Source organism: Ceratotherium simum, chromosome 8, assembly GCF_057802395.1.
Source record: "Ceratotherium simum simum isolate JZ-2026a chromosome 8, ASM5780239v1, whole genome shotgun sequence".
Taxonomy (NCBI): domain Eukaryota; kingdom Metazoa; phylum Chordata; class Mammalia; order Perissodactyla; family Rhinocerotidae; genus Ceratotherium; species Ceratotherium simum.
The window spans coordinates 5419526-5445962 of NC_141907.1; the positions used below are offsets into that span (position 1 = coordinate 5419526).

The 26437-nt window shown below is 54.7% G+C and overlaps 1 protein-coding gene across 2 annotated transcripts in view; it reads left to right on the forward strand.

The window, feature by feature from the left end:
* PPP2R2C (protein phosphatase 2 regulatory subunit Bgamma) overlaps positions 1-26437 on the forward strand; it is a 140346-nt gene that overhangs the window by 61245 nt on the left and 52664 nt on the right. The window contains exons 2-3 of one of the 2 annotated variants that reach the window (XM_004432257.3): positions 23671-23768; positions 26062-26227. In XM_004432257.3, coding sequence (XP_004432314.1) covers positions 23671-23768; positions 26062-26227 — 264 coding nt within the window. Of the gene's footprint in view, positions 1-22596; positions 22672-23670; positions 23769-26061; positions 26228-26437 lie in introns of those variants that run through there. The other variant, XM_087434895.1, reaches the window with a different exon arrangement.

Sequence of the window (26437 nt, forward strand, 5' to 3'; positions counted from 1 at the left end):
CTCTCAGCACGCGTGGGACCCCCGCTCACCTGACCTGCTTGTTCTGTGTCCGAATCTCCATGGCAATTGCCCAGGGCCCTGGATCCACCTCACTTTTCCATACCTACCTGCTTTGTGCCTGCTGCAGACCCCTGCTCCCCACGTGCTCCAGCCTCCCCCAGGGAGCCTGTTAAATACAGATTTCTAGGCCCCACGCCAGGCCCCCCACCTCCGAGTTGTCAGGGCCCATCGTTTTCTAATGAGCTGCTGGGTGAGTCTGATGCACCTGCAGATTTGGGAACTTAACGTCATCCTTCCAACCTCAGTTTCTTCGTTTAGGATGACAAGCATGCCGCCTGGGTGTTTCACAGCTGATGTTGCAAGCATTCAGCCAAGCGCAGGAAGTGAATGCACCCTGAATCTGCAAAGTGATGTGTGAGGGCAAGGTCAGGGGCAGCGCCTCCCCCTGGGCCTCGGGGGCTCTGTGGATGGGATGGGAGCATCTACACGGAGCTGCTTTCCTTGCTATGGAACAGCAAGTTCAACATGCATTTACAGGGCGCCTTTGTGTGCCAGCCCCTTAGTGGAACTGGGGACCCAGAGAGGGGGCCGGTGCATTTGCTGTGCTGAGGAATTTGGACTTCAGAGATCAAGGCACCTTCAGCTAGGCCTTGATGGGGGGGACCCTGCAAGACCTCCCCTTTCCCAAAGGAACGCCCCAGAGGCCTGTTACATGCCCAGCACTTTCCCACCAGCAACGTGACTTCTTGGTTAAGGAAGGAGGTCTCCACAAGTCCCCTTCCAGGGACAACAGTTCCCCTGGTGGAGACAAATGCTGGACACCTCTGAGGGAGCAGGGGACCAGGACATCACAGGTAGTTTCTAGTCCCAGCCCTGCCACTTAGCAGAGTTACTCAGGCTCTCTGAGCCCCAGCTTCCCCATCTGAGAAATGAGTATAATAAAAATCCACCTTATCAGAGGTGTGGGAGGGTCAGTGAGGTGTGCATATGGATTCCTAAGGCAGTGCCTGATGTGCAGTGAGAGCTAACTAACCGTGGTAACTGTTAACCAGAGAGAAGGAGCACTCTGTGGGGGTGGAGACTACCTCTGGGGAAGGCAGCAGCAGGCCCGTCCCCTCCTCTGGTGTAGAGCGGGCCGTCGGTACTGTCAGCTGACAGCACGGAGCTGAGAGGGATGAAGAAGGGGCAGGTTGGGAGGGAGGCGGTGGGGGACACTGTGCAAGGCCTCTGCAGAGGCCGAGGCTCAGACCAGGGTCTGAGTGGGACACGTGATCTGGGAGTCCTCCGTGGGCATGGGGGCCCAGCTCCTGGGGCGCAGGGCGGCTGTGGCCCGCGACGAGCTGTGTGAACCCCGGCAAGTCCCTCCACACTTCTGGGTCTCCCTTTCCTCATCTTTACAGTGGGAGCAACAGTGCCGGCCCGGGCTGTTGAGAGAAACACACAGGGTGGGGCATACCCGAGTATCAGGAGCAAGGTGCGCCCCCAAGAGCTGCAGTTACCGCTCGGGAATCGTGGGAGCTGCTCCTCCTGGCTCAGTGGTTCTCAGGCGGAGGGCGCTGACCTGGAGAGACTCCTGGTAGGCCCACCCCCCACCCGTTATCCCCCCACCTCCCGTCCCTGCCCTCCTCCCACTCTGGGGGAAGCTCTCCTTGGTCTACTTAGGCTTGCCAGATTTAGCAAATAAAAAGGCAGGCTGCCCAATTAAATTTGACTTCCGAAAACACTTTTTTTTAGGATGAGTACGTTCCATACAACATTTAGGTTATGCTTACACTAAAAAATGATTGGTTGTTTATCTAAAATTCAGATTAACTGGGTGTTCTGTCCTTTATCTGGCAACTCTCGTTTCTGGGGACACTGGGAAGTTGTGGGGTCGCAGAATTTCTCCTTTTCTCATCCAGCCACCACTGCCCACTTTACAGGTGACCAAACCAAGACCCTGAGAGGCTGAGCACCAGAGCCACAGTCCGACAGCAAGGTGGAGGCAGGCTCGGGAGGAAGCTGGGTCCCTGACTCCCTCTGCAGTGCTCTTTCCTGCGGTGACAGTGATGGGGGTGGAATGGCAGAGTGTTACCCCCTCAGATGAGACCTGGTTGTATTTTTAACCCCCAAGACCAAATGTCCACTCCAGAGGGGTAGGTTCTGAGCTCAGAGCACGACAGCGTGCCCCTAAGTGGTGACGGCGATGGTTTCCGGGAAGCCGGGCCCCACAGCAGCCTCTCCTCCGGCCCGCGTTTCTCATCAACTTCACACACTTGCAAACAGAGCCGTGATTTAAGTGCAATCTCATTTCTGTCTTTTTTTTCAAATCAAATAAAACACTGGGGAGTTGGGGGGGTGGAGCTGAGGAAGAGGACGGGAGCGGTTCTTATTCTTCTAGTCTCCAAACCACTCCCGACGTGGGCTCCGCTCGCTCCCCAGTCTCTGTCCCTGAGGCTCTGACCCCTCCGAGGGACAATCGCCCATTTCAGCGAGACAGAATTGCTCTGGGACCCCGCCTCTTTTTAATCCCTCGCACCATGCGCGACACCCCGGGGGACTTAATCATCCCACACAGATCCCAGGACGCGCCTCCCTGCCGGGAGCGGTAATTGAAGTCCTCCACTGCTCCGCGGTTCTGATTAGTCCAGAGTGGCTCCTTCCATAGAATTCACAGCTCCTACACCTCCTGATTTACTGGCGGGTCCTAGAAGGTGTGAGCGAGTCCAGAGACAGCAAGAGGACACACAGATTTCCCTGACTGAGTCGATCTTTCTCAGGGGGTCGTTCAGGGCCTGCAGAGGGGTGACGTTCGAGGCTCCTGGCTGCCTCCGTCTGCTCTAGGGCCTCCCTTCACGGGTTGGGTGCTCCAGCCGTGCATATGCGTGCCCCTTCCCACCCGGAGAGCTCCGCACCAGCAGTGGTTTTGCTCATACTGACCTTTTAGGACTCAGCTTTGGCACCTCCTCCTCCAGGAAGCCATCCCTGATCCCCTGGCTGGGCCCTCACAGTCCCATGTCTCCCTCCACTGAAGCGCTGGCCATACCACGTGGTGCTTGTTTACATCCCTGATTCCCCCATGAGACCGGGAGCTCCTAAGGACCAGGCCTCTTTGTCTGGGTCACTCCTGGCCTGGTGTGGTGGCACTGCACATGTCTGCTGAAATGGAAGGAGGGAGGAAGGAAGGCAAAGAGGAAGGGAAAGGAGAGAATGAAGGGTGGGCGGGCAGGTAGCCCCATGCCCATTTTGCAGAGGAGAACACCGAGGACACCTAACCGGGAAGGGGCAGAGCCAAGCACCCCACCGACTAGCTTATCATACTTCCCATCTTGGGTCTAAAATAGCAAAGAGGAGCTTGTCTTTGAGTTGGTGAAACAGGGACAGCTTATCTGAAGGACAGCTGATATGCAGCTCAAGTGGAAAGACACAGGGCTGGAAGTCGGGCAGGTGTGGGGGCAAAGCCGGGCTGTCCCTGCTGCGGGCCCTTGCGCAGGCCACTCAGCCTTCCCACTGGGTTTTCTCACCCGTAGAGTGGAGACCGTAGTCCCCGCCCTCGTGTTGCTGGGTGGACAGAGGAGAAGAGCGGCAGCAGCTGCACCCAGGCAGCGTTCCGAGCGCTTCCCGTGTGTTGCCATTCATCCTCGCGGCAGCCCCCGGAGTGCTCGATACCCGCTGTACCATTAACCCCGTGCGCAGATGAGGACAAGGCACGGCGCGGTTGAGGCGCAGGCCCAAACTCACACAGCTCCTGTGTCAGCCAGGATTTGAACCTGGGTGCTCTGGCTCTGATACTGGTGCCCTTGACTAGTCTGCTCTACCGCCCGAGGTTCGTCAGCATCTAGTACTGTGTCTGGCCTACAGGGGAACCTTAAGTGGAGCCGTTATTATCATCATCCCCAGCACCCTCTTCAGCACCGTCACGTCCCACTGTGGTGCTGGGTGAAGAGACGCCCTCTCCTGGATTCTGCTGCTGGAGCTTGTGAACGGCTTGTGACTTCCATCTGTGACTTTACCGCCAGGCACTTGGAGCTGGTCTGTGGTCACCGCTCCGTGGTTGTGGCCCCTGGAGCCACTTGGCTGTCAGGCTGACGGATCCTGCAGAGGAGAGTGGAGACCTCAAGCTCAGCTCACGGGGGATCTCGGACCAGGATGCACCGGATGTTAGGGCTCTGCCCTGTGTTGAGCCCTGAGTTGCTGTTCCACACTTTGGCCTCACCCTTGGTCTCTGGAAGGCTGAATAGCTGCGTCGTCTTCACCCGTGAACTGTCTGGAATCAGTGGTCCGAGAGTCGTGAACATTGCCGTTGGAACCAATGCGAATGATAACTCACTGGGCAAGCGCGTGCAGAAATACTGAAATTGAACACGTAGGTGAGGGAGACAGTCTGAAGACTGCTCCTGAAAATACTAGAAGCACCTTCCTTCAGCATTGGCCAAAGTGTCCATTCGTGGGGTTGCTTCATGAAACTGCATCCTCACCATTAACCGAGTCCAGGAGACGGAAAGGTCTTTACCCTGATCCGTTTTGCAGAAGGGCAGGCGAGCTGAATCATTTGAGTGCTAAAATTTCTAGTAAGATGAATGATTCAAATGTTGAATACAATTCCCTATTTATTCTCGTAATCCAGAGGGTTTTCTATGGCAGTGAAATAGAGATTTTAGCCCCTGCCATGCTCCGTTTGGCTGAAATGTGCAGTGGACACACCTCTGCTTTTGAGACAATATCTTTGTGAGTGGAGACCCTTCTCCCCCTTGAAATGTGCTTTTGGTCTCTCCTGGCTTGGCTTTCCTCCTGCACCTCCTCGCCCGGAACTGCCCTGTGAGCAGAGGCAGGGCGTCACTGGCGGCCGGGACCAGCAAGCCTGCCAGTGGGAGCTTTAGGCCAGGTCAGGAGTGTTTGCTCTCAGGGGTCTCAGTGGCTTATTTCAACTTCTCCTTCAGGTCTGGGCATCTTGTGACAAATGGCACCAGCCTAGACACAAGGGAGAGTCCGCGATGGGCCAGGAGCTCTAAGCCCTAAGGAATGTGGCTTGGATGCAAGGTACATCAATAGGTCAAACGCCCAAATTGCCCAGCGTACTTGGAGGGCGGGCTGGACTGGACATTGCTGGTGGAAGCCTGCATTTGACCCACATCAGCTGCTCGCTGGGTTTGAAGCTTCTCTGCTGTCCTGCGCATCTCAGCCCCTAACGCCACATCAAGATGCTTCCGACTCTGCCTTTTCTTGCTGTTCCCAGCCTTGGCATCTGAGAATGTCCTGGAAAGGGCTTTGTCTGTGGAGAAGGGCAGCCTTGGACTTCTTCCAGTGTCAGTTCAGGCTGCCCACACTGGCTTCCAGCTTCCTGTCGGCCACTGACGAGCTGTGTGCACCCGGGAAAGCAGGGCCGTTATTACTCTCTTCAACATGCAATTAATGAGATTCCACGGTGTGCCTGGCACAACGCATTTCTCATGCCCAGGTCGGGGTGGGTCAGACCTCCTTAGACAAATCTAGGTGAATTAGCAACTTGATAAATATGAATGATCTCAGTTGATGAAAAATGCGTCAAATGAGTGTTTCCCTTAATGTAATTACTCGGGCGGTCGGCTGGCTTTCGGGTGTGACGTCAGCAGTTCGCTGGAGGCTTCAGCAGAGGGCAGGTGGCCGCTGCCGCTTTTCTCCTTTTCCGCTTTACTGCAAATAAAGACTTTGTAAAAAAAATGTCATTAAGTACAACAAACTGCATCTACTTAACGTGTAGAGTCCCATAGCATTGACAGCTGTGTACACCTATGAGACCACCACCATAATTAAGGTTACGAACACTTCCATCACCCCCAAAAGTTCCCTTGTTCCCTTGTGGGTCCATCCCTGACTCTGCCTATGTCTTGGCAACAACTGACTTGCCTTTGACACTACTCAATATTGGTTTGCACTTTCTCGAGTTTCATATCAATGGAATCAGACAGTGCACACTCTTTTCGTCTGGCTTCTTCCACGCAGCATGATCCTTTGGAGATTCCTCCTTGTTGCATGCATCACGAGTTTGTTCTTTTTTATTGCTGAGTAGTATTCCATGGTAGAGATGTCTCTCAATTTGTCTGTCCATTCACCTGTGGATGGATATCTGGCTTGTTGCTGGTTTTGAGCTGCTGTGAACACATCTAGACAAGTCTGTGTGTGTTTGTGGGCTTCCACTTGGTAAGGAGAAATGGCTGGGCCATGTGAAAGGCATGTGCTTAACTCTAAGAAACTGCCGGGCTGTTTCCCAAAGGGATGGTGTTGTTGTGCCTTCCCACCAGCAGTGGAGGAGATTCCTAGTTGCTCCAAACCTTCACCAACTTGGTCTTTTCAATCTTTTTAATGTTAGCCATTCTTTTTTTTTTCTATTTTTATTTATTTTTGGTGAGGAAGATTGGCCCTGAGCTAGCATCTGTGCCCATCTTCCTCTATTTTGTATGTGGGATGGTGCCACAACACGGCTTGATGAGCAGTGTGTAGGTCCGTGCCCGGGATCCAAACCCGCAAACCCCAGGCCACCAAAGCAGAGCGCATGAACTTAACCACTACGCCACCAGGCCGGCCCCTCATTTTAGCCATTCTAAGGGGTGTATACTGGTATCTCATTGTGATTTTAGTTTGCCTTTCCCTGGTGACTAATAGTGTTGAGCATCTTTTCATGTGCTTACTGGCCATTCATGTATTTTGCTTTGAGAGCTGTCTGTTCAAATCTTTTGCCCATTTTTAATTAGGTGGTTTGTGTTCTTATTGAGGTATTCAAGGGCTGTGTATACTCTGGATGCAAGTGGTTTGTCTGATATATGTATTGAGAATATTCTCTCGTTCTGTGGCTTACTTTTTTGTTTTCATAATAGTTTCTTTCAAGGAACAAAAGTTTTAAATTTTGATAAAGTCCAATTTATCCGTTTTTCTTCTGTCATTCACACTTTTTATGTCTTGTCTAAGAAATCAAAGTTGCAAAGATTTTTCTCCTATATTTTCTTCTAGAAGGTTTATAGTTTTAGCTTTTATGTTTAGGTCTATGACTCATTTCAACGTGATTTTGTATATGGCATAAGGTAAGGGTTGACATTAATTTTTTCCCCACACGTTTATTTGTTTACTGGAAAGACCATCATTTCCTCATTGAATTGTCTGGGCGCCTTTAACAAAAACCAACGGACCGTGGATTTGTGGGTCTATTTCTGGATTCTCTGTTCTGTTGATCTGTGTGTCTATCCTTTACCAATACCATGCTGTCTGGATTACTGTAGCTTTATAGTCAGTCTTGAAATCAGGTTGGCCAAGTCATCCAACTTTGTTCTTTTTTTTTGGTAAAATTGTTTTGGATTTTTAGATCCTGATTTAATGCCAACACATATTCACTCATTTAATCCTTACAACACTCTGAGCAGATGTGAGAATTAAGCCCATTTTACAGATGAGGAAACTGAGGTTCAGAGGGGACGAGTAGCTCTCCTAGGTAACTAAGAGGTGGAGGTGAGGTTTGAACATGGGGCATCTGGCTGCCTCACCCTTCCTCTGGGGTTCCACCTGTTCCCAGTACAGACCTCTACCGCAGCACCTGGGAGGCTGAAATGAGTTTATTGGTTTCCTTGCCTGTCTCCCTCTAAGCTGTGGACCTCATGAAGGCAGAGACCATATGGACATCCATCGCTGTGGCTCAGCCTGGGGACTGGTGCAGAGTGGACCTTTGGTGAAGGTTGGGTGAATGAATGAATGAATGAATGAATGGATGAATGGATGAATGGATGGATGAAGTCCATTCAGAAAGGGGCCCTAGTCAGCTCTGGCACCTGAAGGACCAGGTCCCCGCCAGCCCAGGATCTCAGCTGGGAGCTACTGTCCTGGGAGAATTGGCGGCGGAGTCCTAGGCCTGGGCTGGCAGAGGGGGACGGGTGGCTGCAGCTCTCCCAGGGATGCATGGATCACCAGGTGCAGGGCTGAACCCCACCTCCAGGCTGCCCCATACCAGGTGATGAGACAGAGATACTTAATATGCTTCCAAGAGGGGAGGGGGGAGGGCGAAGGAGGGCAGGAGGGTCCAGGGTCTGCAGTGCCTCCTCCGGGCCAGCAGAACAGGCGGGGGCAGGCGGGCTCTCTGCAAAGCCGCGGGAACAGGTGTCCCTCCCAGAGGGGCAGATGGAGGGCGGGTGGCTGGAATTGGAGTTAGAATTGGTCTCGTCCTGCTCCCATTCATCCTCCCGCTCCTCCTCCTCCTGCCCAAACCGGGGAGGTGGGTGGAGGGGGAGGAGGCCCTCGCGGTGCCTGGCTGTCACCAGGGGACTTCCTTCCCCCTGCACCCATGGCCTCCGACTCACACAGTGCAGGAACATCCCCCCGGATTTTTGCCCCAGGCAGTGAAGTTCTGTGTTCCCACGCCAGGCCCCGGCCCTTCCAGTCACTGCGGGGACTGTTGTTCACATCTGGGGAGGAACGCTGCGTGGTGTATGGGGTCTGTCCTCCGAGCCAGCTCCCTGGTCCTGGGTCTGTGATGCTGGGCCGGGCTGGGTGGGGGCTTGAAAGGGATGGCGAGGATGAAAGGGATGGCGAGGATCCCGCTGACTGAGATGTGGGGCCATGCTGCCCTGGGAGGGCCGGTGGTGGGCTGTGGGAAGAGTCTCCCTCAGAGGCTGAAGGCCGGGACTTACCCCTGACTTGGGATTCCTGCTGGTGTGGACTTGGGGAACCCCGTCAGGGTGTGCCAGAGTGCCTCTCCTTGGGAATTTTGTGAGCCAGTTGTTAAATTTTTAGGAATTTTGCAAACCAGTTATTAAACCACGGGTGCTTTGAAGTCCACAGACTCAGAAGACACTACAAATCAGGGTGTCTCCCCCACCCCACCCCACCCCGAAGAGCCATGGTCAGCTGTTCACCACCACACCACTGACCCCGCCTCTGGGAACATCAGTTTCCCCGTCTGTAAGTGGGGGGTGAGTAATGCCCCCCCAAGGCTGTCACAACCATGAAATGAGGTCATAGGTGTGAAATGCTTGTAATGGAGCATGATGCCAAATACAAGGTGTAATCACCTTGCTGACCTGACAGTTGCTGAATAACACGCTCGGGCTGGAAGTTTGCGTCTCCAGGAAAAACCCGGGAAAGGAGCCTGAGAACCCACAGCACATGGGGTAGCCTGCCAGCTCCACCTGAGGGTGCCTCGGTTTGCTCATCTTTGTAATGGGCGCAGGGATCCCTGGTAGGAAGGGGTGTTGGTGTGGTGGGGATGCAGGGCACCAGGCGTGAGGCATGGGGCGTGGCCCGGGGAGACTGCAGTACCATCACTCTCGTGGAGGTGCACGGCTGTCCCTTGGCAAAGGGACCTGGGGCTGGCTGGACCGCGCCTCACAGAGTCAGGAGCACAGGCCCTAGGACCGACCGGCGCAGAGAAGCCGTCTGCTCCCCATGGGAGAATGGGTTAACCTGAGCCGCGGATTCCCGGCATGGAAATGGCAGAGCGCCACGCACTCCCAGGGCTGCTGTGAGGTTAACGCACCCGTGGGTGAGGCTCCTAGCTGCGCCCAGCCCGTGGTGGGCTCTCAGCGGTGTGAGACCCCCGGGACCCGGGTCCCATCGGGGCTGACGTGTAACCAGGATGGGAACATCTCCAAAGCCGCTCCTTGTCCACTGCCGTGTATTTGAAGCACAACGGCTGTGCCACCCGCAGGGCCCAGTCGGCCTCGAGGCCTAGAGCGAGGAGCCTCGGGAAGCCGGGTTCCTTCCTGCCAGGGGGCCTGGTGGCCTAAGGATGCTCCTTGCCAGCGAATTGGCTCCCACGGAGAGCAGCAGCATCAGAACCTGTGGGCTGGCTGTGTGCCGGGCCCCACGCTGCGCCTCTGCTGCAGCAATCCATTTCATAGGCACGATCATGCCCATTTTACAGATGAGGAAAACGAGCCTCCGGAGGTTGAGTTGCCAGCGGTCTGCAGCCAGTGCAGAGCTGGAGGGACCCTGCCCGTCTGCCAAGTCCACGTCCTCAGCCTCGGCCCACCCCAGGGCCCCCCCCCCGATGACTGCTGTTCCAGCCCCTCTCGTGGGGGTGTCCTGGGCACTGCCTACACCCCATGCCACACCCTAACAGGGACGGACTGTCATCCTCTACCAGACCGTCACCCAGAGCCTGGGACACGGGGCCTTTGGACGAGGAAGGAGGAGGCGAAAGGACACTGGGTCTGTGCGCACGACGTGCAGTGTTTGCTTCGTTTATTTGTGGGCACTCACCGCCTCCCGGGACAGACTGGTCTGGGAGGCCTGCATGGTGCCCATGGGGCTCACCTCTGAATTCCTGTTGCCTGGCATAGGGTCTGGCACTTAGTAAGTGCTCAGTAAATACTCGTGGAATAAATAAATGGCGCCATTTGGGGAAATGCAGAAAGTCCGGGCTGGCTAAGGGGTGAGGGTTGTGTTGGGAGTGGGGGCTAGTGAGGGCAATGGGGAGCCATAGAAGGCTTTAGGGAGATCATGAACTGATGAGGTTTCAGTTTCAGAAAAGTTCCTCTGGCCACGGGTGGACCAGACCAGGACGAAGGTAGAAAACCCAAAGAGGAGGCGGCACAATCTTCCAGGAGGGAAGTCACAGTGGCCTCCGCCAGAGCAGAGGCAGGAGAGGTGGACAGAGGGGCTGCGCTGGCTATGCCAGCCATGACCTCAGCACCCAGCTCAGCGCCTGAGACGCGTCTCCCCCACCCCCGAGCTGACACAGGCCTGGCGGGGGGCCTGATGGACACTCTGATGTGATGAGGCCCGAAGGTGCTCTTGTCATCGGGCCATATGGCCTCGCTTGCCTGCCTGCTGGCCGGGGTCTGAGGAGCTGGCTGAGCCTGCAGAGAGGACGGGGCCTGCGGGAGCCAGGCGCTGGGAGGACAGAAGCCAGCCCAGGCCAGCTGGCCCGGCCCAGACACAAGCCATCAGTCTGGGTCAGCCTCAGGCCTCCATGCTCCTCCTCATCCTGGCACAGGACAGCACATTACAGTTTGCAGAGCCCTCCAGCAAGGGCAGCTCTTAGCCTCACCATTACACAATGGGGAAACTGAGGCTCAGGGGGTGAAATGACAGCCAGGACAGGGTAGGATTCAAAGCCAGGTCCCCCAACAGCAAATTCACCACATCACAAACCCTCTTTCTCTCTCGTTAATTCTTCCCCTCTCCCCCTTCCTTTCAATACCCAGATAGTTCTTGGGTTTGGTTTGCATGCTTAATAATAATATACTACTAATTGCAGCTAACAATTTTTTGGGCAGTTTCTTGTTGCCAGGCTCTCTTATGTATGTTGCCTCATTAAATCCTCACCATCAACCCTGAGATGATAGTATTATACCCATTTTAGAGATCAAGAAACTGAGGCTCAGAGAATGTCTGTAACTTCCTGAGAATTAGGCAGCCCCACTAAAGTGAGGCTCTCTCCCTCCCAACCTGTCAGCGCTTTGCCAGTGGTTCTCAGACCTCAGCACACCCCAGAAGAGCCTGTCAAAATGCAGGTTCCAGGTGCCAGTGATTCTGATCCAGTCGATCTGGGCAGGACCCTGGGAATCTTCATCTTTAGGAGAGAAGTCCAGGTGGTTGTGTTGGGGGAGCTTTCAGAAGCTCATGCTGCAACAAAGCAGGCAGGGAGCAGGTGGTCTTCTCTCGGCCCCCTTCACCTTGACCCTGTCCTGAGGCCAGCTGCTGGGCCCACGGGGGTCTGATTGAGGAGTGGTGCCTGGAGGGCTATGCTGGAGTCGGATCTGGGAAGTCACCCCTGCTGTGAGCGTAATCCGACCTGGCCAAGAATCAGATCAGGGCCTGACCACGGGCAAGTCCACAGCTGCCCCGGCCCTCCTCCCCTGAGCCCGTCTGCCTCTGTGCGGTCAGGCCGGCAGCTACGCAGCAGGGGCCCAGCTGGCCTGGGCGAGGAGTGGCCGGCAGCCACAGCCCCTGGCCTCCCTCGCACCCTGCCCCTCGTGGGGCACCCCTCCACCCGCACTCCAGCTCCTGCAGCAGCCCCTCGGCTGGCAGGGCTGTGTGCAACCACAGGTCAGGGGCGCAGAGCCGTTCCAAACCCCCTCAAGTCATCTTCTGGGACTGGGTTTCTGCTTGAAGAGAATGGGGCCTGTCTTTGCAACTGTCATGATCACAATGGAATATTGTTCAGCCATGAAAAGGGCTGAACTGCTGATTCACGCTACAGCGTGGATGGACCGTGAAAACATCACGTTGAGTGAAAGAAGCGGGACGCATAAGGCCACGGACTGTGTGACTCCATTTATGTGAACGTCCAGAAGAGGCAGATCCACGGAGAGAAAGCAGATGAGCGGTTGCCAGGGGCTGGGGGAGGGGAACAGGGAGTGACTGCTGACAGAGGCGGGGTTTCTTTTTGCGGTGATGGGAACGTGTGGAATTAGATAGTGGTGATGGTTGCATAACACAGTGAATACACTGAAAACCACTGAAGTATACATTTTGAAATGTTGAATTTTATGTTCTGTGAATTATATCTCAATTTAACAAATGAGATAAATGTTGCTAAAATAAAAGCAACAACAACAACATCACGGTGATGCCAACACCTCTCCTAACAGGGAGAAGCAGGGAGAGAAACTGTGTGAGGCAGTGAGTGGCAGGGGTGACACAGGCTCCTGCCGTCCCCTGCTTGCCTAGCGAGCATCTGTGCTCCAGCATTTACTTAACAAACGTTTCCTGAGAGCCACTCATGTGCCAGGTCCTGTGCTGGGCACAGAAGGGACTGTGCCCACCCCTAAAAGAGCCATCTGTGTTAGTGAGAGACACACAAGGATAGGAGCAGTCATTACACCTGAGTCAGGTCATGGCTCCCCCGATCAAAATGCTCTGCAGTTTCTCCAGTCCCTTAGGATGAAATCCCAAGTCCTTCCCCCGGCCTGCAAGGCCCAGCCCACCTCTCTGAGCTCATGTCCTGCCCTGTCACCTTCACGTGCACACTGCCCTCTTTGCTGACCTGCAACAGACCACGCTCACGCCTACCTCGGGGCCTTTGCACGTGCTGTTCCCCCAGCTATCTGTGTGGCTCCTTCCCTTGCTTCCTTCAGGTCTCTGCTCAAATGCCCCTCCTCCAGAAAGTCTTCCTTGACCTCCCCAATGAAAACAGCACCTCCCACCCCAGCCACCCCCTTTACCATACTTTATTTTTCATCTTAGCTTTTATCCCTTCCCCAGAAAAATAATATATGTATTGATATGAAAATTTACTTATTGTGTGTCTCCTCCACTGGAGAGTGAGTGTCCTGTGGGGGCGTACCCTGCTGAGTTCCCAGCCTATGCAGCAGTGCTTGGGACACAGTAGGTGCTCAATCAATATTCTTCTTTTTTAATTAAATTTCTTATTGTGGTAAAATATACATCAGATAAAATTTACCATTCTAACCATTTTTAAGTGTACAATTCAGTGCGTTAAGTGCATTCACAGTGTTGTGCAGCCATCACCACTATCCATTTCCAGACCTTTTTCACCTTCCCAAACCCAAACTCTGTACTTTTTTTTTTTATCTTTTATCCAACAGTCCACGTTAAAAATATCAAACTCTGGCCAACATTTTCCCTTCAAACAATAACTTAGACAATAACTCCCCATTAATTCACACTCTTTTGAATGAATAAATGAACTGTAAACGGATTTACCGAGTGCCTCCACGTGCTGGGGGGTGTGCAGGCCAACTTCCAACAGCCTCGGAAGGCGGCTATTGTCGTCTCTGTCTGACAGATGATCAGATTGACTCAGAGAGGTGAAGTGCCCAGTCCAAGGCCGCACAGCTAGTGAGAGCGGGATTTGATCTTCCCCCTTGGCAGACAGTGGCTGTACCGTGGAGTAACTACACTTAGGGGCATAGCCTAACCCAGCCGCAGGCCCTCTGCCCCCACACGGGCTGCCCTCCGTGCCCCCTCTCCCCCAAACGTTCTCTCACAGACAAATGTTCCCAGCGTCTCAGCTCTGGCTGGCTGACCAGCGGTCAGCAGGCCTGTTGTGGGATCACAGTTCCAGGTTCCGACATTCCACTTCACCTGGAGCTCTTGGGGCAGGTGTCGGGACAAAGGAATTATTTTTCAACTTTTAAAATCAGTACCAGGCCCGGTTTAAATGTTTATGTAACTTATCATCCCCAGGTCTCCCGTTTGGGTCTCCTTTCCTTTTACAAAGCCAGCTTGAGGGAGGTGATGCTGGGTCCAGGACTCCGAGGATGCCCTGAGGGTCATGGAGAGGATGAAATGAGGCGCCGTGGGCAGGTTCCGAGCACACGCCCGGCTCTCGGGCTCTTGGTCCCACGTAGTTCCCCTCCCCCTCCCACCCCCTCGTGTCCTCTGAACGGGAGGAGGTGTGGTTCTAGAGGGGAGCTGACATGCCCAGGGTCACCAGCCAGAAACAGGGGGAACAGGCACTAGGTCCCGGGTGTGGGGTGGGTGTCCCATCCGTGGCCTGGGACCACAGCTCTGTGTGATTGCAGGTGACAGCACAGCATGCCCCATCTCCCACCTGTGGGCAGCTGGGGCTGGACACCCCCTTCCTGCTCTAATGTGAGAGCCCTGGCCCCTCACAGGCAGAGCCCAGGGTCCTGGGCCTCCGGGCTGCATGGGTGGGGAGCGCCGCTGGTGCCCGCTCCACACAGACCCTCCCAAACCTCGCACCAGCCCCTGCACCTTTCCTCCGGCCAGGTGGCCCAGGCACTGTCCAGGGGGACCTGCCTTGGCCTGGCCGCAGCATCCCAGCTTGCCGCACGCGGCCTCTGCCCCGCCTGGGGGCTGCCCCACCCTCCACCGAGTTCAGGCTGCGGGAGGGAGCTTCTCACCAGACGTGCTGGGGGGCCAGGGGGACAGGGGGCTGGGGTGATGCAGTGTGGGGGTCTGCAGCAATGTTGAAATTCAGCAATAACATGATCATGGCCCCCAGTTGGTGCCAGGAACCACAGTGAGCCGGGTGCCGGCTCCCCGCTGAGGGCGGAGGGGCAGCATCAGGCGGGGACAGTGAGCTCAGCACCCCGTGGTTTGCCTCCACTCTCTCATCACACCTTAGTCAGGGAGGTCATCTCCTCTGCCCCAGACGAGGACTCGGCCAGGCCAGGCCTTTGTGGTCACCCCCGCAGAGCTGGGCGGCCTCTCGTCACATAGCCAGTACTGAACGTCCAGTCCTAGGTAAGGATCCAGACTCCAGACCAGACCTCGAATTTCTCCTTCTGCGTCCCACGGCAGGGCTGACTGTGGGGAAGGGCCCGGGCCCTGTGGCCTCTGCCCGCCCCTCCCCCTTCATTGGCGGGAGGGCAGCTGGGGGCTTTGCCCGCTCTGCTCTGGGTGGACCTGGCAGGTGGATACAGCTGCTCGTTTCTCGCCTGGGTCCTTTGCTGCGTGGTCTGGATGTTTCCTGCCAAGCCGTCTCCCACGGAGCCCATAACCTGGGCAGTCACAGCTCTATGTCCTGTGGCTTTGCTCGGCCCCTGGGCACCGCGGCCTCCCTCTGCTGCATGCTCCTTGGCCCTCTGGGAAGCCAGCAGAAAGAACCTAAGATGACCCTAAGCCAGCTCTCTCCTGTCCCCGGGAAGCACATGGGTGAAAGCCATTGGTCCTTCCTCGTCCCTGCTCCAGACCCCAGACCCCTTTGCTCTCTGAGTCTCAGGCCCAGGTCTCCTGCCTTCAGGAAGTGGCCTTTGGAGCTCTGCAGGGGTCTCACTGGACGGGGGGGGATGGCAGCACTCTCTCCCCCCAGCACCTGCTTTCTCCCAGGAAGTGTCTTCTCCCATCCCCCAGCTCCCATCTCTGACCCCTTCAAACGTCTTGAGAAGCACCAGGCCAGGGGGTCAAGTTCAAGGACTCTGGAGCCAGCCTGCCTGGGAGTAAATCCCAGCTCTGCGCCCACCAGCTGGGCAGCTTTTGGCAAGTTATTTATCCTCTCTGTGCCCCAGTTTCTTCATCTGTACACTGGGGTAACAGTACCCCTCCAGCACTTCTTGGGGTTGTTGGCAAGACGCAGCAATGTGTGTAAAGTGCTAGAACGGCTCCCGGCAGTACCGGGAGGGAGCTGTTCCTCTAACCTGTCCTGGTCCAAGGGGCCACACACGTCGTGGAAGGTCGTCAGGGCCACACGTAGTCCAGGTTCTCAGGACTCACTCCCCTGCTCTCCGGGTCCCGATCCTACGGGTACCTCTGTTGAAGGTGAGGAGAGAGGAGCCCACGGGTGGCCTCCTGTCGGGCGTACGTTAACCCCGTCCTCCCCACAGCCAGCGGGAGTCCCGGAGAATACCCGTGGTTTACAGGGGAGGACTCTGAGTCCCGGGCGGATGGGACTTGCTCCCGGCCACACCGCTGGTGAGCGTGAGGCCAGGCCTTGAGCAGCAGTCTGCTGGTTTGGGAGCCTCTGTCCTCTTGCCACCTCACACTACCTCCGCCCCCAGGGCTGTCACAGGCCCAACAGGAGAAGTGTGATACCAACAAAGGAACCAGATATCAGCAGGGAGGTCCCGGGCGGCCTCCCCGGGAAGCAGCACTTGGGCTGAGACCTCAAGAGTAATTAGAGTTGTCAGGGAACCAGGAAGGGGCACACTGATGTCAGAGCACGGCCATGTGGACAAGGCCCTTGGTGAAGGCTGGCGGGGAGCACACACCCTACTGAGAAACTAGGCTGCACTTAAGAGCTTGTTCTGATCAGGAAGGTCTTTCCTTTTTAAATGATTTCCTCACCTCCAAAAAAGGGAAATCCATGGAGCAGAGCTGGATGGGATGCTGAGACGGAGCTCTGCCTGGCAACCCCTCTGTCTGGGTCAGCCGCTGCTGCATAACAAACCAGCCCCAAACTCAGCGGCTGCAAACAACAAGCGTTTATTTTTGATCCTGAGTCTGCGGGTCAGCTGGCTGTTTCCTTGCATACTGGTGGCGCTCAGTCAAGCATACACAGAAGCTGTGGGTCGGGAAGGTGTCTCTGCTGTCTTTGCTGGGCTCTCCCATGTTTGGGGGTTGACTGGCTGTAGACCGGCCCAGGATGGCCTCAGCTGCAGTGCCTGTCTGTGCTCCACATGGTCTCTCATCCTCGAGCAGGCAAGCCTGGGATTGTTTCCATGGTGGAGCATGGGTCCAAGAGAGCAGAAGCTCAAGGCCTCTGGAGGCCTAGGCCTGGAACCAGCACCTCTCACTTCCACCACATTCCATTGGCCAAAGCAGGTCACAGGCAAGTGCGGAGTCAACGGTGGGCAAATGGACTCTGCCTCTAGATGGGAGGAGCTGCACGGTCACGTTGTCGAGGGGTGGATACAGGACGCCATTGATCGGGGGCCCAACGCCGTACACACCATAGGTCTGCCGCTCTCCCTTGTTCCTCGAGACCCCACTCCTACGTTACTGTTTGCAGGTGGCCCTTGCGGATCCCGCTCCCCGTCACTTCCCCTGGCCACCTTGTCGCTCCCTCGTGTCTCCCTGGACCCGGAGCACCCTTGAGGGCAGGCCTGGCCTCCCTCGTCTCCTTATCCACGGGGCTTGGCCTGGCCGCTCCTCCCGTGTGAGCCCAGGGAAAATGCTGGGTGAACGTGCTCAGCAGGTGCTACCCCACGCTGATGTGGGCGCACCGCGCCTCCTTGCCCTCACCCAGCTCTCTCGTTCAGCTGCGGGCAGACTCCTCTTCCCTCTCCCTCCTCCCTCCTCATTGGCCCTGATGCCTCTGACAATACTAATTAAATGCAACAGTCCCATCAGAGGGATCGAGCTGGGCTTTCCAGGGCCCCCTCTCTGCCATGATCTCCAACGTCTGATGGATCTCTAGTGGTGTCGACAGCACTTACGGTGATGGACAGTTATGGATGAGCAGGGGAGGAGTTCCCCTGACGAGTGTCTTAATCTCCCCATGAGTTTGCACGCCTCTACCAGAGTTACCCGAGAACTTTCCAGTCCATGGAGTCATTTGAATTTCACAAAAATCCTAGGAGAACTGTGGCCAGGCAGGGATGACAAGTCTCATTTTATTGATGAGACAAAGCTCAGAGAGGGTGAGTGATCTGGGTGAGGTCACACAGCTAGTATGTCCCAGGGCTGGGACTGGAATAGCTTCCTCTTGATGACAGCCACAATGGGCATCTTTGCGATCCCAGGGCCCGTCCTCACCACGTGGCACCAGCAGGGTGCAGCCTGTGTCCTCCGGTGCTGGTGCCTGCACAGCCTCTTGTTTCAGTTCTCTTCTCGCTGTGTGTTGCTTAGGGCAGCTGTGACACACTACCGCAAATGCAGTGGCTTACAACAGCAGAGGTTTATTTCCTGACAGTTCGGGGGCTGGAAGTCTGACATCAAGGTGTGAGCAGGGCCACGCTCCCCTTGAAGGCTCCGAGGAGAATCTGTTCCAGGCCTCTGCTGGCTTCTGGTGGCGGCCAGCAATCCTGGACATTCCTTGGCTTGTAGATGCACGACTGCAGTCTCTGCCTCCCCTGTCACGTGGCCTCTGTGTGTCTGTGCCCCTGTGTCTTCACATGGCCTTCCTATCAGGACACCAGTCATTTGATTTAGGGCCCAGTGTATCCAGTATGACCGCATCTTAACTTGGTATCTGCAGAGACCCTATTTCCAAATAAGGACCAAATAAGTCACAGGCACAGGTACCGGGGGTTAGGACCTCAGTGTGTGTTTTGGGGGACATGGTTCAACCCACAGCAGGGTCTTTGCCCATCTCTGGCTCCAGCTCCCACTGTGGACCTGTTGCTGGGCTGGTCACTTGGGACACCATCTCTGACTTCTCCAGGAGCCCACAGTGTGGCTTTCTGGCTCCCTAACCAGATGGCTCTGGGGTCCCACTGACAGGCTGTGCTGTAGCCGGTCCCAGGGAGTTGACGGTGCCTCCTTGTCCAGCGTCCAAGACGGTTCTTCCAGCTCTGCCTCGCCATGTGGTCTCCTCCCTGGAGCTGCAGCAGAAGCACAAGGGGGCCTCGCAAGAGGAAAGACAGCCTGGCTCTTCATGGGAGTTTCCCTCACCCACCACAGTCATGGGTGGGCTTGGCAGACCTCACCCAATGGCTGCGTTGGGACCCTGAGCCTGAGGCGTCAGCCGCTGTCACCCCGAGGCCCTGTGGTGTGGGGGCAGGGATGTGCCGGTGGAGTACAAAGGCTTTGCGTGTATGTGCCTTTGGGCAAGTGGCTCACTCAGGACCCGGTTCCTTCTCTGCAAAGAGAGCGTGATGACAGGGCACTAGGGCTGCTCTGAGATGAAAGCCGGGTCCGTGGGGAGCTTTAACTGAAACGCCTTTATTTGCCTTTCATTCTTGAGGACTGTTTCCACTGGATACAGAATTCTGGGTTTACAGGTTTTAAAATTTTCTTTTGGCACTTTAAAAGAGGCTTCTGGATTCTGTTATTTCTGATGAGAAGTCAGCAGTCATTTGAGTAATGGTGCATCTGAAGGTGGTATGTTGCTTTTATTCTAGCTGCTTACAAAATGTTATCATTATTTTGGTTTTCAGCAGTTTGACAGTTACATCTGATTTTCTTGGTGTTTATCTTGCTTGGAGTTAGCTGAGCTTCCTAAATTTGTAAATTGATGCCCTTTACCACATTGAGGAATTTTTCAGTCATTATTTCTTCAAGTTTTTCTTTTACTCTCTTCTCTCTCCTCTTCTTCTAGACCTCCCCTTACATTATGTTAGACCTTTTGATATTGGTCCACGACCCCTGAGGATTCTGTTCTTTTTCTTTTTAAATTTATTTTCTCGCTGTTCTTCAGATAGGGTAATTTCTATTGGTATATCTTCAAGTTCACTAACTCTGTCTTCTCAAAGTTTGTGTTAAGCAATTTAGTGACTTTTCTGTTTCAGATATTGTATTTTTCAGTCATAGAATGTCCATTTAGTTATTTTTTAATAGTTTCTATTTCTCTGTTGAAATTTCCATTCTTTTCATTCAGTAAGAGCAAATTTTCCTTCACAACTTTGAACATAGTTGTAATAGCTACTTTAAAAATCTTAGTTTGCGAATTCCATATCCAGGGCATTTCAGGATCCATTTCCATGGATTATCTTTATGTTAAGTATGTTTCTCTATTTCTTTGTACATTTTCATATACTTTTGGCTTATGTCCTGGGTGTGGTGAATGATAACACCGTAGAGACTCTAGATGTTTATGATGTCCTTGCAAAGAGTGTTTTTGTTTCCTTTTGCATTCATAAGCGGTTAGTGTGGTTGAACGCAGCTGCAGACTGTCTCCAGGGTGAAGGGTGGCAGCACAAGTCCCAGTTCACTTCTTTTAGCCTTACCTGCACTTGGAGTCTGCCGTGTGCGTGTGTGGTTTGCGGCCAGCTGATGATTTGGGCAGAGTTTATATGCTGCCTTTGGGGACCTCTCTGTGGACCTCTTTTCCAGGATTTACTACCTCACTTTCCCGCTACTGGGATTTCCCCAGACTCTGTCTTCTCGTTGATCAAGCCTGAGTATGACTTTCTCTCTGAGTTTCAGCAGCCACATGGCACAGACTGGGACCTGTCCTCAGGCTAAAATCCATGAAAACAGGAAACGTGTTTACAGTGCTGCCTCTTCTTCCAATCACTGACTCCCCTGCAGCGTCTGCCCTCTGATGAGGGGCATAGGACTGTAGTTGTAGGAGTGACCACTGAAGCGGGGGGCAGGGGGATTCTCTGGGAAGCCTTCCTGGAGGAGTGGTATTGGGCCTGGAGATGTGTCAAACATTCCAAGATGAGAGGATGGACTTTCCAACTTCATGATTTTACTGATGAGAACTTCCCGCTCTCAAGGGAGGTAACTTCCTAAGGCAAACCCTAGGAGACATTCCCTGTAACATTGAGTAGATAGTAAACACCCACCAGCCCCTTCCTGTGCCAAGGAAGCAATGCCCTGGACTGAGGTCTGGTCCTTGCTCCGTACATGTTTGCAGAACGGGACTGGAGGAGCTGGTGGTCAGGACCCCAAATCTGCACAGTGAGGTTGAACCACGCATTTCTCTAGCACATCTCTGAGCTGGCTGCTGTGAATTCTGTGCAGCCAGAAGAAAAGATGAGAAAGAGCTTTAACTTTCTGTCCGGTAACTTTTGGTAATTCATCATTCCTCAGAGCCGTGGTCCTTCCTCCCTCCCAAACCCTCTCACCCCATCCTCTCACTTGAGCTTCTAATCCTGGGCGGACTCTACTATAGCCACGCTCCAGATGACAAAAGTGAGTCTCAGAGAAGTGGTGTGACTAACCTGAGGCCACACAGCCGAGGAGCTGGAGTCAAACCTCCAACGCAGGACCTCTGACTGGCCCATGAACAGCTCAGGAGGTTGTCGCTGGGGATGGGCCTCCATCACCTCAGCTGCCAATAGAAATAATAGTCATATCTCCCTCAGGGGCCGGCATAAGGTTCAAAGGAGGCAGTGGATATAAAACCGACATGTAAATTGTAAACTGCCTGCAGACTTGAGTGTCTGTTACTGTGGTAACCGCCCAGCATTTATGGACCACATTCGCTCTGGGTACCAATGGTTATATTGGCATTTTAATTTATAATAGCATTGTTATTTTTCCATCGTAAAAATAATATACCTTATGCATATATCCAAACTCACTAAATTGCATACATCAAATATGTGTTTTTTGCGTATATCGATTATCCTTCAATAAAGCTATGAAAAAATATACATTCATTACAGAAAATTTAATAAACATAGAAAAGTAGAAAGAGGAGGAAAAAAATATTTTCAACCACCCTAAAGCCACCTCTGTTTAACATGGTAGAAAATTCTCTTCCAGGTTTTTTTCCCTCTGCCCAGTTTGCTCGCTATTTAACATGGCTGTGATCACTGGTCTATATAATTAAAACATTTTATATACAATTTTATGTCCTGCTCTTTCCCCCTTAGGGGGCGCTGATCTGAAATGGCGAGAGCAGTGCCCCGTCCAGGAACCCCAGCACTGCTGGGACGTGGCTTGTGCCTCTCCCATGCCCCTGGGCCAGGGCAGGCTGCCCGTGGAGGGACAGCATTGGGGCAGTCAGGGCCTGCCCCCACTCCCAGTTCCACACTCAGCGAGTATTTACATGTCCCCACAGAGCTGCTTGTCGTGTCTTGTCTTTGTAAGTTTAATGAAATGTGCTTTTTATCTTGATCAGTGAATATGCCCAGCCCCTCATCCTGCTTCTAAACCACCTTCTTTCTCCCCTCGTCTTTGGCCGTCAAAGCCCGCACTTCCTTGTGGCTCTGAAGGCCCGCAGCGGTCAGGAGCTGCCTCTAAAGGCACTGATTGGAAGAGGAGAAGGCATTGAGGGAATAGGAGTGCGAAAAGCACTCGAGGCCGAGAGAACAGGTCTTGAGACAAAAGGTAGCAGTGCTTTTGAGAAACAGCAAGGAGCCTAGAGTCTGGAGTGGGAGAGCAAGGCGGGGAGCAGTGGGGGAGGAGGCTGGGGAGAGAGGGTGTCAGTGATCTTTTATTGAGTCGAAAACATGAAACTCCTTGGCATTCAACAATACACATTTTTCATCACGCATCTGCCGATCCCGCTGATCTAGGCTTGGTAGTTGGGGGCCCCTGGTCGGGGCTGGCTCGCTGGGGCACCTCTGCTGCACACGTCCTCCCTCCTTCTCCTCCCAGGCCCAGTGGGCTAGCCCGGGCAGGTCCTCTCCTGGCAGTGGCAGAGGCACAGCACAGCGCCTTGTCTGCTGGCGTCCCAGACCAAGGCAAATCACGGGGCAGCTTACCCGGCCCAGGGTGGGGGGCAATGCCAAGTACCCTGTGCAGGTGAGGAGAGTGGTGAAGACTGGGCTCCTGACGTGGTCTGCCTCCAGGGCTGCAGGTTACCCAAAGCTTTAGACCGCTCTGAGACCTTTGCTTCTGTTCTGGGTATAAAATGGGAGCCACTAGAGGGTTTCGAGTGGCTCCTCTCGCTGCTCTGGTGAGGCTCGCTTGTCGCCGGGCCAGGGAGAAATCGAGGAGGTCGGTGAGGAGGCTGTGGCAGTCATTCAGGCAGGAGATGGGGAGAAGTGGTTGGAATCTGGATGTATTTCGAAGTCCAAGCCAGCAGGATTGAATGTGGAGCATGAGAGAATGTGACGGTGACTCCAAAGCTTGGGCCCGAGCCAGGGAAGATGGGCACTGCCATCACCAGAGATGGAGAAGGATGCAAAGGAGGGGGCTGGGGGACCAATGGAGGGTTTTGAGCAGAGGCACCCCATGACTCGGGAGGCGGCTGTAAGGAGCATAGAGTGCAGGGCAGGGGTCAGCTAAGTGCCCAGCCTGGGGCCGCCGGGACGAGTGGTCAGATCTGCGGTCTGTTTGAAAGGAGGTCCACTGTGCTAAAGCTGGATCAGAGATTTTGGTGCCTTCAGAGTCCAGGCTGGGAATATGAAGATTTACGGGGGTCCCACCCAGGGGCAGCTCAGTGGGAGCAGGGCTCAGTATGGTTGGTCTTGGTGGCCCCCAGAGTTGGGCTAGTGAGAATCAGGTTTTTATCCCAGTCACCTGGTCAGCATATGAGGAAACCCCCAAACTGCTTCTGGAAGGAAGGGAGGGAGGAAGGAAGGAAGCAGGAAAGAGTCAGTGAAGCAAGTCCATGGAGCAGTCTCTGTCCCACAGCCAGCGAGGAGGGGGCACCAGTTAGCCCCTCGTCAGTGCTCCCGGCCCCTCGGACTCCTGCTGTCAATGATGGGGGCCTGTGGGGGGCGGGACGGGTGCTGTTCTGTGGAACGGCACAGTACTGGGGTCCTAATGAGCCACGCCTTCCTGTCTCTCTCCCCGCAGCCGATATCATCTCTACCGTCGAGTTCAACCACACCGGAGAGCTGCTGGCCACAGGCGACAAGGGTGGCCGGGTCGTCATCTTCCAGCGGGAACCAGAGGTGCGGCAGGGCCTGGGGGATGTGGAGGGCTACACTCAACTGGGGCCTGTAACTGGCAGGGTGCCTCTCAGCAGCCCACCAGGATTGCATCTCTTAGGGGAGACTGCCACCTTCCCCACAGGATCCCCAAGCTAGACGGAGAGAGTGCTCTGGCATGCAGGGATGGGACCCGCCAGTTCCGGAGGGGCAGGCCAGGGGGTCAGCTCACACCACCACGTTCAGAGCCCTCTCTGCTCAGCAGATTTTTGTTGGTTGCTCCTTGATCCCAGAGAAATAGTTCAGGCAGAGCCAGCTGCTGCCTTGGGTTAAACCTCCAGTTAAACTGCCCTCTGCCTGGGTGAGCTGGCGCTGTCCCGGCCAGAGCTGGGAGGACAGGAGGATCGACTCTTCTGCAGCTGTCAGGCCTGCCCACAGGCTGGGGCTGGCGAGCTTGCTCGGCCTCACACCTTTGCCCCAGTGAGGGTCACTGTCCAGCAGAATCCTGGGTCAGACAGAGTGGCCTGGAGCAACCTGCCCAGGGGTGCCGTTTCTGAACCACCCAAAGAACCTCATGATGAAAAGTCCCTGCTTGTGCAGCACCGACTCGTGCAGACCCCTTGCTACATCCTGTACGTTCTTTTCTCATTTGCTCTTCATTGCCCACCTCAGAGGGTGGGGAGTGACACCCCATTTTACAGATGAGGACGCCGGGAGAAGTCACCCAGCTAGGGAGCAAAGACCAGGACTGAAACCAAGACTGCGTGTGGCCTGTCCCTTACACACCACCCTGCTCGGAGAGGGGGCATCTCGCGTGTAAGACACGGGTGGGATCAGATGCTGAGGACAGGATGGTGCGACACCAAGGAGGTGGGGGGAGGAGAGGGAGGGAAGAGGAGGAAGGGGCAGAGAAGGAGAAGAGAGCAGAGGAGGAGAGGGTGAAAGAGAGGGGGAGAAAAGAGATGCTACTGAACCATCCTCTCCGTCATTCAATTCCTAAGCATCGTCCCCACAGCTGATGTTCCTGAGGCCTGACTTCACTGGGTTTGCTCCCATAACCCTCCCTCATGACACCCCTAGTGGTGCAGTTAGGTGCTGCTATCACCATCAGTTACAGGTGGGGAGTCCGAGCTCAGAGGGTGTGAGAAAGTGGACAGCTGAAAATTGGGTATCCAACACGGTACTGTGGCCGGAGCGTGCTGATTTCATGAGAAGGACCAGTGTCCCACCGGGGATTGCAAAGCCAAGCTTTCTTTTCGCCAAATTGCAGAAAGAAATTAAATTGGTCGATGCAAGTTTCTCAATTTTGAATTTTTCTCCTTTAATTTTTTCCTTTATTCTGGTCCTGCTGAACTTTGTCACAGGCAGTGCTCATGGCAGATAAAGTGAATTAGGGACAAAAATATTGAAGAACTTTAAAGCTTTCCAGAAGCAGAACAAGTATAGAAATATAAAAATAGAAACTTTTTAAAAATTAAGAGAAAGCCTGAAATTGAGCGTGGTTGAATGTCTTCGTTTTGCCCCCAGGCAGTTATGCTTCTGGTTGTGGCTTCCAATGGTCCCATGAACTTGAATTGTCTCCTGGGAAAGTGGTCCCTGGTGCTCGCAGTGGACTCACCACCTCACTATTCTGGGGGCTCCGCCAGGAGGACCTCATTATAAAGAGCTCTGCTGCCTAAACCAGGATGGGTCCTGCTGAGAAAAGCCAGGGGGGCCATATTCCATCCCAGGTCTGACGCTGCAGGGGTATTCTGCCCCAGTGTAAAATCTGCTCCAAAATGCGACCATTCCTCCAGTCAGGCCCAAGTTGGACAGATGGACGTGAGGAACAGGTCGGAGCCTCCGCCCTTATATCAGACAGGCCTCAGTGGAGTGAGGGACTGCATGTAGGGGACATGTGGCCTTGGGGGGTCGATTCACCTCTGAGCCTCCACTTGCTCGTCTGTGAAATGGGGAGAGTCACGGTACCCACCCAGGGGCTGCAAGGATAGAACGAGAGGAGGCGTCAGAAGTGCTTAGCTGAGTGTCCGGCACGTGGTGGGTGCTCGGTGAACAGGAGCCTGGTTGCTGCTGTTCTCACTGACTGGACCGAGGAGGAGACGGGGCTTGGCCGCGGCCGCACAGCAAGTTACTGGCCATTTGAAAAGCAGAGCTTCCTTTGACCCTCGATGGGCCCACTGGCACTGCCGGACGCCCGGTGGCCGTGGCCGTGGCCGTGCCGGGCCCTCGCGGGTTTAACCCTTCCCGTCCCGGTCCGTGCAGCGCCGCCCCAGCCCCGCCCCCTGGAGCTCAGGCGCCTTGTCCGGGTTCCTTGCAGAGTAAAAATGCGCCTCACAGCCAGGGCGAGTACGACGTCTACAGCACCTTCCAGAGCCACGAGCCGGAGTTCGACTATCTCAAGAGCCTGGAGATAGAGGAGAAAATCAACAAGATCAAGTGGCTCCCGCAGCAGAATGCCGCCCACTCCCTGCTGTCCACCAACGGTGAGGGCCGCGCCTGAGTGCGCATGCGTGGGGGCGCCAGCGCCTGTGTGTGCGCGTGCGCGCGCGCGCGCGGCGGGGGGGGCGCGCCTGACTTTGTGTGCGCGCGTGCGTGGGCCTGTGTTGTAGCAATGTATCATCAAATGCTGGGTTTCACCTCATTTACATTGTGAGCATTTTTCTACGTCTCCAGAACTAAAGCATTTTTGAGCA